This window comes from Conger conger, chromosome 5 (assembly GCF_963514075.1).
Source record: "Conger conger chromosome 5, fConCon1.1, whole genome shotgun sequence".
Classification (NCBI taxonomy): domain Eukaryota; kingdom Metazoa; phylum Chordata; class Actinopteri; order Anguilliformes; family Congridae; genus Conger; species Conger conger.
In genome coordinates, this window is record NC_083764.1 from 63,128,784 (window position 1) to 63,141,283 (window position 12,500).

Consider the following 12,500-nt stretch of genomic DNA (forward strand, 5'->3'; position numbering starts at 1 on the left):
GGGAGAGAGAGAGAGGGAGAGAGAGAGGGAGAGAGAGCGAGAGAGGGGAGAGAGAGAGAGCGAGAGAGCGAGAGAGGGAGAGAGAGAGATAACATTGTTGTTATCGCTATGCTTTGGCGACATGTGTTTGTATATTGAGATATGCCGTGCCAATGCAGCATTTAAACAGAGAGAGGAAAGAGAGAGAGAGGAAAGAGAGAGAGAGAGACAGAGGAAAGAGAGGGAGAGAGAGGAGTAGAAACAGGGTGGGTGTGTGAGAGAGTGGAGAGAGAGTGAAAGAGGGATGGAGGGAGAGGGGGGATACAATACAGCAATAAAGGGAGAGAGAGAGAGAGAGAAAGGAGAAAGATGGATGGATGAGGTAGGAGGGAGAGAGTGACAGAAAGAGAAAGAGAGAAAATGGAATGAGATATTGCGAGAGAAACAGCAGAGGGAGAGAGAGAGAGAGAGAGAGAGGAGATGTATTGGAATAGGCTTCCACATAAAATAAACAGAGAGGGAGAGGGCCATAAAGAGGACTGGCACTTGTGGGTCGATGCGTCGGGGGACACATAGAATTATGCTGTTCTTTTTTAAATTAAAGCATAAATCCGCACCCGGCGCTGGTTTTGGGTGTAAAGGAGATTTAGGGAATGTTCGGGGCGGGGGTGTGGGGGTGTGGGGGATCGCTGCTGCCTGCGCTTTAGCTAGCGGCCTGTAATTCAGACACACGACTGCGGACAAAGTGGGTATTTTTGGAGAAGCAGGTTACGCGCTATCTGCCGAAAGCATTGCTCGCGTTTCGTACCTGATGCGGGGCGCTGGCCATGATGGGATGTGTGTGTGAGTGTGTGTGTGTGTGTGAGAGTGTGTGTGTGTGTGTGAGTGAGTGAGAGAGAGAGTGTGTGTGTGTGTGTGTGTGTGTGTGTATGTGTGTGTGTGTGTGTGTGAATGGGGGCAGCAACACTCTCTCCTAATTAGGTCTGAAACGCTGTCTTTAGTGTCTGACCCCCATAGGCATTTATTAAATAATTGTATTGGGGAGATATAGCGTATACGTTTTCACAGTAGAGTAGAGGCCTGGGGCAATGGGCTTGTGATGCTAACCCCACCGTGATGCTAACACCACCGTGATGCTAACACCACTGTGATGCTAACACCACCGTGATGCTAACCCCACCGTGACGCTAACCCTACTGTGATGCTAACGCCACCGTGATGCTAACACCACCGTGATGCTAACGCCACCGTGATGCTAACCCTACTTTGATGCTAACACCACCGTGATGCTAACCCCACCGTGACGCTAACCCTACTGTGATGCTAACGCCACCGTGACGCTAACCCTACTTTGATGCTAACACCACCGTGATGCTAACCCCACCGTGACGCTAACCCTACTGTGATGCTAACGCCACCGTGATGCTAACACCACCGTGATGCTAACGCCACCGTGATGCTAACCCCACCGTGATGCTAACGCCACCGTGATGCTAACACCACCGTGATGCTAATGCCACCGTGATGCTAACCCCACCGTGACGCTAACCCCACCGTGATGCTAACGCCACCGTGATGCTAACTCCACCGTGATGCTAACACCACTGTGATGCTAACGCCACCATGACGCTAACCCCACCGTGACGCTAACCCTACTGTGATGCTAACGCCACCGTGATGCTAACTCCACCGTGATGCTAACACCACTGTGATGCTAACCCCACCGTGATGCTAACACCACCGTGATGCTAACAGCGTACCTGCTTGCTGTTTATCAGCATGGCGTGGCATCGTGCCTGCACTATGGATTTACAGCAGGATTTACGTCACGGCGTTCTGGCAGGCGTGTTCAGGCTGCAGCGAGTGCTCACGGCGGCCAGCGGCCATTAAACCAGCGCTGCTGATGGCCATAATTGTGGCAATTACAGTAACGACACTGATCTCTGTTCCTGTTATCTCCTGTGTCATTGGGACCTGACCTGAGCTCCCTCTCCACTTCTCACTGCCTAGCTCTCCCACTGCCTCTCTCTCCTCTCTCTCTCTCCTTCACCCTCTCTCCTCTTTCTCTCTCCTACTCCCTCTCTCTTTATCTCTCTCTCTCTGTATCCTACTCACTTTCTCCTTATATCTCTCTCTCCCACTCCCTCTCTCCTTATATCTCTCTGCCACTCCCTCTCTCCTCTCTCTTTCTCTCTCCCACTCTCTCTCTCCTCTCTCTCTCCCTCTATCTCTCTATTTCTGAGTCAGATCTCAGTGTGCTTCATTGTTGTGAAAAGGCACCTTGTTAATTCCGGTGTGGCGATCACAAAGGGAGAGTAAACTGACTCCTGACTCCTGACAATGTGCTAAGATGAGAAATGTTATCACAGCATCATTAGAATTACAGTAGATGCACTGGATGCATTGATACATGAACTGTTATAATCATAAAAATGATAATTTCTCTCTCTCTTCCTCTCTCTCTATCTGTCTCTCTCTCTCTGTTACATAATTTAAAATGCTTTAGTGTTGTGTAAAAGCACCTTTTTTCTGTTGAGCGTGGTGATCAAGGGGCAAATAAACAAACTCTTGACTCTTGACTCTTGACGATGTGCTAAAATGTAAAATGTTATTATAGCATCATTAGAGTGACAATAAATTCACTGAATGAATCGATACATGAACTGTTATAATCACACGGCTGATAATGTGTCTCCCTCTCTCTCTCTCCTCTTGCTCAGGATGAGTGTAGGAACTTTATGAAGGTGTTACTAAGCCGACCAGGGGGCCTGTTTGTCTGCGGGACCAATGCCTTTAACCCCCTGTGTGCCAACTACACTGTGAGTACAAATCCAACAGGAAGAAAGCAGCAACAGTCTATTAATTACTGTTATAGTAGCGTGTATTATATTACTCTTATATAGCAGTGTACATTACATCGTGGTAGCGTGTATTATGACAGTGTTATGAGCTGTCATATGCTGTCAAGACAAGCTATGACAGGTGTTATGTCGTGCTTATGTTACACTGGCCTTATGGTGTACTGTAAAGACTTACAATTATGATGATGATGAAGATGATGATGATGATCCTGTAAAATCTCATCTCCAAAACACACACATACACACAGACACACACACACACATACACACACTCGCACTCAGACACACATACACACACATATACACACACTCGCACTCAGACACACACACACATACACATATACACACACTCGCACTCAGACACACACACACACACACACACGTACACACACACAGTCCCTGCTGGACTGGAGGAGACTGGCGCAGTGCGGGGGAGCGGGGGGGGGGGGGGGGTCAGTCGCGCGTTTTCCGCGCGGAGACGTGTGGTCTGCGTGGCAGGCCTGCGTGTCTCGTGTTGGGTGTTGATTAATTGCAGCGGCGAGCGTTTTGATGTGTACTGCCCATTCTCTGGGGAGGGAAGTGGGTTTGGGGGGGGGGGGGGGGGTCTGAGAGCAGGCCTGTATTTATAGGACATTTTAGACATGGAGACGGCTGCTCATTATTTCATTTGGGAGCAGGTTTAAGAGATGACTCTCATTAGATTGACGCTTTATTTATCGCGTTCCAGGAGGTTTTACATGACTGCTGTCTGTGGGATTTATGGTGCCAGCTCCCTCTGTGTGTCTGTGTGTGTGTGTGTGTGTCTGACCGTGTGTGTGTGTGTGTGTTAGGTGGCAGTGTAGGATGATTCGGTTAGGGATCTGGCCATATAAATCCCAAGGCTATAGACTCAATCTCCCAGGTAGGACCAGGCCATTGTATCCCTGAGCACTCGGTACTTAACCTCAATAGCTGCAGTAATATCCAGCGTTATGAATGGATTGTCTGTATTAAAATACAGGCTTGTGTGTGTGTGCAGTGCTGTAATGTGTGTGTGTGTGTGTGTGCAGCGCTGTAATGTGTGTGTGTGTGTGTGTGCAGCGCTGTAATGTGTGTGTTGTGCTCTCTCACAGAGGGACACTCTGGAGATGGTTGGTGAGACGATCAGCGGGATGGCCAGATGTCCCTACGACCCTAAACACGCCAACGTCGCCCTGTTTGCAGGTGGGTTGAGACCCCCTTTATAACCTGGTTATTACCATTGTATTGCTCATTTATAAAGTGTTTATGCACCTTTTTATAAATACTTTTTCATATTGGACTTTGACCTGAATCCAGTGTTTGTTTTGGATTCAAATACTTTTCTGTGCTTTACTTATCTAGCCTGGTGCACTTGACGAGGAGCAGATGGTTGGGGTTTAGACTTCTGGGATCATTACATTTGTTACAATACCAGGCAAGCTTAGTCAAATGCAGAAAGAGTATTTGAATCCAAAACAAATATGATTTGAGCCCAGGTCTTCCTCACAGGAATTGGTGGTTTGTTGGGCGGAACTGAGTTATCTGCGTCCTCGTTGCAGATGGGAACCTTTTCACCGCGACAGTGACTGACTTCCTGGCCATAGATGCGGTGATCTACCGTAGTCTTGGCAACCCACCGGCTCTCCGGACCGTCAAACACGACTCCAAGTGGTTCAGAGGTAATAATAATTATTATTATTATCATAATTATAATTACAATTGCAATTATAATAATAATAATACATTTTATTTGTGATGTGCTTTTCCTAAACTCAAACTCAAAACCTCTCCCCATCCCTCCCTACCTCCCTGTGAACCATAATTGTTGTCTCTGTGACTTGCTTTGTGTATCGGTATTTTTAGTTGGCTAGGTAAGCAGTGTTTGGATAGTTAACTTTGGTCACTTTTGCTCTGTTTGTTCATTTGTTTGCCAATAATGTAATGTAAAAAGCCCTGAACAGCACAAAAAATGAAAAAAATGCTAAATACAACATAAAAACAAGAATAAACTAACAAGAAATAACAAGCAATGAAAACAGCCTAACAAGGAACTCAAAGGGAGGAGCATAACCCCGACACAGCCTGATGAACATACAGTAACACTTCATCATAAGAGCTATATAACTCCTTCATAAGCAATACATTGTACGTTCAGAAGCACTAAATAAGCATTCATAAGAAATGTCGATAACAACAAATAGGCATATGGTGTGTTATGTCAACATTGGTGCGGCAAGTGACGTTACCATCATATACCAAGTGAACTGACACAAGATCCTTATGCCATAAGCGCTTATGAATGTAGTTCTTATGAATGTGCTACATAGTGATTACGAAGGAGCTATTATATATGTGGGACCCTTCAAAAATAAAGTGTAACCTCCCGCATTCCGCGTTCAAAAACAGCGACCGCACAGGTCACCAAACACACACCGCCTCCTTGAGAGGAAAGCAGGTCAGAGCCCTGTTAAAAATTAAATATTAAACAGCGTTTCTGTTATCTTAGCTGTGCATAATCTGAGCTCATGAAGATGTACAGTAAGGCAGCAGGTCTCCCGAGGAGGGGCTTTTAATGTTTTATGCATCCTCCCGTTGGCCCTTAACCTTTTATTTCACATGGTGCCGGGGAGTCATTATTGATATACGCTTTCAGTCCCTTCGTCTTGCCTTATCTCGTGTGTCTGTGCCAAGTGCAAACGTTTCCTGGCACAATCGACATTTGCGCTTAACTTTGACTTTAAGATAAGCGCAAAAGTTACCCTTTTTTGTTTTTTTTTTGTTTTTTTTTTACTTTTGAGAGTTAGACTTTGTGACTTCTGAACTCTGCTAGACTGTATTTGTGAGGTAAAAGCATATGCCTGCTGTTAACGGCCTGGTTTAATGAATCCCAGCTAATATCTGTCAGCCTGTCCGTGTCTGTGACTGAGTTTAGCGTCTTTTGGCAGATGGACGTGCGTTTGGGTCAGTGTCCCAGTCAGTGTGTGTGTGTCTGTGTGTGTGGGTCAGTGTTCATATCTGAATTGGGATGTGTGTGTGTGTGTGTGTGTTAGTGTCCCAGTCAGTGTGTGTGTCTGTGACATGGGTCAGTTGTTCATATCTGAAGTGGGATATGTGTGTTTTGTGTGTGTGTCAGTGCCTCAGTCAGTCTGTAGCTGTCTGTAGCTGACTGCCATTGTTTGTCTTGCAGAGCCGTACTTTGTCAGTGCTGTGGAGTGGGGACCGCATATCTACTTCTTCTTCAGAGAGCTGGGGATGGAGTTCAACTACCTGGAGAAGGTAAGGAGTGTGTGTGTGTGTGTGTGTGTGTGTGTGTTAGAGAGTGTGTGTGTGTCTGTGTGCATGTGTCTCTGTGTGTGTGTGTGTGTGTGTGTGTGGACTTCAACTACCTGGAGAAGGTAAGGAGTGTGTGTGTTTGTGTGTGTGTTTGTGTGTGTGTGTGTGTGTGTGTGGACTTCAACTACCTGGAGAAGGTAAAGAGTGTGTGTGTGCATGTGTGTGTGTGTGTGTGTGTGGACTTCAACTACCTGGACAAGGTAAGGTGTGTGTGTGTGTGTGTGTATGTGTGTGGAGTCCATCTACCTGGAGAAGGTAAGGAGTGTGTGTGTGTGTGTGTGTGTGTGCGTGCGAGTCTCCCCTGTAAAATAATCTGTGTGCTAAATTACGTTCAAACAATGTTCCGTTTCATGGGCCTACTGTTTGGTAACTAAGGCGTGTAAAAATATCGCAGCGCGTTCAACATCGTCTGACTGGTAAACACGCAGACGGGCCTGCCAGAGAGTGCGGAGGGCCTGGTATTCCTCGACAAGCTTTAAATTCACCAAAAGATCATTTTCTGTGTTTACAGAACTCAATAAGTGGGTCCTTAAGCTGGCTACATCGCGGCAGGGTCAGACCGCTCATAGAATGTAGAATGCATTTTCATGAATTATTGATAACACTTTACCAGACTGGAAGAATTATTCTTTTATAAAGTGTACTTAACGCTAATGCCTCTGCCTGTCTCATGCCCACGAGTAATGCTCCGTTTAAAGCTGTTTTGAAAGTGAAACATTTTTCATTTGGTTGCTCTTAATTCATTTGTGTGTTTGTGAGAACATTCAGTATTCAGTATTACGTACAAAAGTGCAGATTCAATAGACTTGAAGCTGTCAGGGTCTATATGTCATGACTGTGCCTGTTTGTGTGGTTTTTCTGTGTTTGGGTGTGTGTGTGTTTGTATGTGCATTGGTGTGTGTGTGTGCGTGTGTGTGTGTGTGTTTGTATATGTGTGTATGTGTGCCTGTGTGCATGTACATGTGGGTGCATGTACGTGTGTTTGTATATGTGTGTGTGTGTGTGTGTCTGTTTTTATATGCCTGTGTGTGCTTCTGTGTGTGTATATGTGTGCCTGTGTGTGTACGTGTACGTGTGTGTATGTGTGTATATGTGTGCCTGTGTGTGTGTATGTGTATGTGTCTATTTGTGTATATGTGTGTATATGTGTGCCTGTGTTTGTGTGTACGTGTGTGTATGTGTGTATATGTGTGTCTGTGCGTGTGTATGTGTACGTGTCTATTTGTGTGTATGTGTGTGTATATGTGTGCCTGTGTGCATGTACATGTGTGTGCGTGTACGTGTGTTTGTATATGTGTGTGTGTGTGTGTGTGTGTGTATATGTGTGTGTGTGTGTGTGTGTGTGTGTGTGTGTTTGTACATGTGTGTGCGTGTACGTGTGTTTGTATATGTGTGTGTGTGTGTGTGTGTGTGTGTGTGTGGGTGTGTGTGTGTGTGTGTGTGTGTGTGGGTGTGTGGGTGTGTGTGTGTGTGTGTTTGTATATGTGTGTGTGTGTGTTTGTATATGTGTGTGTGTGTGTGTGTGTGTGTATGTGTGTGTGTGTGTGTGTGTGTGTGTACAGGCGGTGGTATCGCGGGTGGCCCGGGTGTGTAAGGGGGATGTCGGCGGGTCGCAGCGGGTTCTGGAGAAGCAGTGGACCTCCTTCCTCAAGCCCGGCTGAACTGCTCCATCCCGGGGGACTCCCACTTCTACTTCAACCAGCTGCACTCCACCAGCCCCATCCTGAGGTCCCACGGCCGAGACATCGTCCTGGGCGTCTTCTCCACGCCCGCCAACAGGTACAGACCGCCCAAACACCCGTCTCCACGCCCGCCGACAGGTATGCTGGACGATGGCGGTGGTGATCACCGTTCCTGAATTTTGCAAGGCAAGATCTATGGAGCACAGCAAAGTATTTGAATCCAAGACAATTGCGTATTTCACCCCGGTCTGGGGGATGATGATGACGATGACGATGAAGAGTTTAATTTGTCCTGCGTCTATAATGAATAGTGCAGGGGGGGTGCTGTGGTTGGCTCTCACCTCCCTGACCATGGCATGGTATGGCAGCCATTTTGAGCATTGAATGGGTAACGGGCGTCAGGACTGGGGGTGGTCTGTAGCGTAGTGGTTAAGGTACATGACTGGGACCCTCAAGGTCGGTGGTTCGATCCCCGGTGTAGCCACAATAAGATCCGCACAGCCGTTGAGGCCCTTGAGCAAGGCCCATAACCCTACATTGCTCCAGGGGAGGATTGTCTCCTGCTTAGTCTAATCAACTGCAAGTCGCTTTGGATAAGAGCGTCTGCCAAATGCCATTAAAGTGTATTGTAACAGGGAGGGGGCGTGTTACAGCAACATCATTATTTTGTACCTGAGGGTTGTGTTGCCAGGGGGTATTTTCCACGGTAACCAGCGACAAAGCCTTTGCTTTAGTGTACCTCATTGTGCTTCCGAGCAAACTTGCCAAGCTAAACCAACCACATCGACACGGCCAGAGGATGGAATGAACTTTGGGTTAAGAGGAAATCGAGGGAGGTGATGAACGGCTAAGATTACACTCCTTTTCACGTCTGCTATTCAAACTCTATCCATTATTCACTCTCCGAGGTGTCGTGTTACACAACTGGGTGTGAGGAACGTGTTTGGTTTCACAGTGTTTAAGCTCTGATCTGGAGATACTCTCCGGTGATGTAAGTTCTGTATAAAAACAACAGTTTGCAGTTCGCAAACAGCAATTCAGACGTTTGATGTGTGCTTTCAGCCAAAGCAACTTACGGAAGGTACATTTAACAGAGTAAGCAAACACCAGGAAAAGTAAAGGAAAAGTACAGAGAGACAGGGTTAGAGTTTTTATAGAAATATTAAAGGAAATCTTGCCTGAAAGGGTTGATTTTTTTTTTTTTAAAAGCTCAATTGCCCTCTCAATCAAGTCAGGCACAATGAACTGGCAGCCAGTACACAGAAATGTTGCAGGGACACAGCCAAAATCTGTCTCTTTCGCATTGCTTACTGACTGTTCCGAGTGTTTGGTCCGGAGTATCGCCGGGTATAGCTGGGTCCTGCTACAGCTCCCCAAACCTGCCGGTAACCGCGGGGAACCATGCACAGGGGTTCCATAGCAACCAATTATAAGTGACAATATCAACTTTATTTACAAAAGCACTCTTCATACATTGTGCACTTTCCAAACAAAACAGGAAAATCATAATACGACAAAGGAAAAATAACTTGTAAAAATAACCCAGAAAATAACACTTTAGATTGTAAACCGAGCTGTTATGAGCTGGGATACTGACACACACACACACACGCACGCACACACACACACATACACACGCATCCCAATTCACATATGAACACTGAACCCTGTCACAGACACACACACTGACTGGGACACTAACACACACGCACACACACACACACATCCCAAATCAGAAATGTAAACAAAAAAAATGTACAGTAATAATAAACTCATTAAATATAATTACATGTGAGAACTGCATCAATGCAGGTTATGATAACATAAAGAACAGGAATTCAAAGCATTTTTAAGGGGGAAAAGCAATATTTGTGTAGTCGATGTAGTGGTCTCTGGCATTGAGGTCCATAGAAGGGCTGTGTCTTACTACAAACTCAAGGCTTCATATTTCTGAAACAACAGCTCATTGAGGAAGTGGATTGACGTGGAGCGGAACAGCACCAGTTAAGGGATCAGCCCCTGTATATATTCAGTCACTTATCAAGGTGTATACACCAGCAAGACCCCTCCGTTCTGCCACTTCGGGATGCCTGGCGCCTCCCCCACACCTGCACTTCTCACACACGACTGCTGTCTGTCCTGGCCCCACGGTGGTGGAGTGACCTCCCTGTGGGAATCAGAGTCTCTGACCACTTTCAAACGCAGACTGAAGACTCATCTCTTCAGGCTGCACCTTTCCCTCCCCAACTCACCACCATGATTAGCCTTATATATGCCATAGACTGTAATGGCACTTATATCTAGATATAGATATTGTTGTATTGAATTAGATATTGTATTGTTGCGCTCGGGGTATTCTAGCTGCCAACCGGGGTATGCCAGTTCATAAGTTGATGTATTCTTCAAGGGTTCCAGTTATATCTGTATGGTCATGCTAGCACTCGGAACCGTACTGTCCTTCACACTTGTCCCTGTGTTTGATCTGTGCCTCGTTGTACGTCACTCTGGATAAGAGCGTCTGCTAAATACCTTTTAATGTGATGTAACGTTATAATGACTCCACCCAAGGGCCGTTCCTAAGGACACCAAAATGTTAATTTACCCTGACGGGCCCCTTAGCCGGGATGAATTAGCATGTTGGCGTCTGTGCTCGGTCAGGGTCACATTGCGTCTGCCCACGCGGTCACGTCGTGTCTTCTTCACGGCGAACACGCAGAGCTTCAGAAGAACTGATTTTTATTCTTATCGATTCAAGGTTACCCCTTCATTATTCAGCCGATGGCTGTGATGAACTTTTACTCTGCGTTGTGCCGTGTTGTTTACTTTGTGCTTTTGCATGTTGTCAAGCAACTCGCTCTCTCCATCTCTCTCTCTTTCCCTCTCTCGGTCTCTCTATCTCTCCCTCGCTCGCTCCCTATCTCGCTCTCTATCTCTCTCTACTTCCCTCTCTCGGTCTCCATCTCTCTCTCGCTCTCTCACTCTCAGTCTCTATTTCCCTCTCTCGGTCTCGTTCTCTCTCACTCTCTATATCTCTCTCTTTCCCTCTCTCGCTCTCTTTATCACTGTCTCTCTGTCTCTATATCTCTCTTTCCCTCTCTCGCTCTCTTTATCTCTGTCTCTATCTCTCTCTCTTTCCCGCTCTCTCTCTCTATCTCTCTCTTGCCCTCCCTCGTCTCGCTCTGTCTCTTTTTGCCTCACTCTGTCCCTCTATCTCACTATCTCTCTATCTCTGTCTGTCTCTCTCTCTCTCTATCTCTCTGTCTGTATCTCCCTGCTGCATCATAATTAATGCCCAGTCAGAATATACCTACCAAAATACACTTGGTGTCATCATCATCATCATCGTCATCATCCTCATTGTCACCATAGCAATGGAACTGATTTAAAGAATAGCGTCTTCCTGACGTGATCTGAAAGTGCGTTACGGTGACGCTCCCCACCTCAGTCGCCTCGTAACGCATGCGCCTCCCCACCTGCGCCACGCGCGGCGGCCGTTTTGTGCCGAGCCACCGGCCTGCACGTGGGCTGAACGCGGCGGGAGTCATTAATTTGGGCGGTTATGCGGGTCGGGGCGGGGCGGGGCGATTGTATGTGCAGAATCGAGTGCGGCTGAGAGTCGGGACCCGTGCCAGCCCTCAGGGCGAAGCGCCGGGGGGTTATTTTAATGGCCGCAGTTCCTCGCACTCTGGAGTGGGAGGTGCGGTGAGTGTGCGGGCGTGGGGGTCGGGGTGGGCAGGGTGAGCGGTGAGCAGCCTGCCTCTGCTCGACGCGTCCTTCCGCGGGTATTGTTTGCAGATCCACCTCCACAGCAGAACGATAAAAAGAGAAAAGAAAAAAAAAAAACGACCTCCTGCCGATCGACTGGGATTTCACAATAAACCCGCTAAGGCCTCAGCACACAGGACATGGTTGTCCATACTGGGGGGCTCTGATACACAGGGGAGGGTGGGGGGGGGGGGGTAACAGGCTGGGAGGGATTGGGGGAAGAAGGGATGGAAGGGAAGAGAGAGAGAAAGAGAGAGAGAGGGGGAGAGGGAGAGAGAGGAGAGGTGGGAATTAACCTGGAAATGGGGGAAGAAAGGCTTGCAGCAGGATGTTAGCGGTGGTACAGGAGTACGCGGTGTGTGTGTGTGTGTGTGTGTGTATGCCTGTGTGGTGTGTGTGCATGTGTGTGTGTAGACTGCAGACAGACTGCACAGCAGAAGCTGCATGTCTGTAATACTAATGAACCCACAGAATTTATGTCAGTAGTGGGCAAATCCCTGCAAATGCCAACTGCGATAGCGTGAGCATTCTGCACACACAGTGGAGCTCACCCAGAGGAGAGAGAGAGGGGGAGAGAGGGAGAGAGAGAGGGAGAGAGAGAGGGGGAGGAAGGGAGGGGGAGAGAGAGAGGGAGGGAGAGGAGAGAGAGAGGGGGAGAGAGGGGGAGGAAGGGAGGGGGAGAGAGAGAGGGAGGGGAGAGGGAGAGAGAGGGGGGGAGAGAGGGGGGGAGAGAGCGAGGAAAGGAGGAGAGTGGGGGGAGACAGAGAGAGGGGGAGGAAGGGAAGGGGAGGAGGAGAGAGGAGGAGAGAGGGAGGAAGGGAGGGAGAGGAAGAAAGGGAGAGAGACAGATTTCTCAGGGACAAAGAGGTCGGTAATGGTC

General features: G+C 47.7%; 1 protein-coding gene across 1 annotated transcript in view; it reads left to right on the plus strand.

Annotated features, from left to right (window-relative positions):
* The first annotated feature begins 689 nt into the window (after positions 1-689).
* Positions 690-12,500, plus strand: part of LOC133128597 (semaphorin-6B-like) — a 47,123-nt gene continuing 35,312 nt past the window's right edge. The window contains 7 exon segments of the mRNA XM_061242241.1: positions 690-724; positions 2,700-2,798; positions 3,953-4,043; positions 4,400-4,519; positions 6,028-6,116; positions 7,736-7,823; positions 7,826-7,952. Coding sequence (XP_061098225.1) covers positions 2,718-2,798; positions 3,953-4,043; positions 4,400-4,519; positions 6,028-6,116; positions 7,736-7,823; positions 7,826-7,952 — 596 coding nt within the window. The 5' untranslated portion in view covers positions 690-724; positions 2,700-2,717.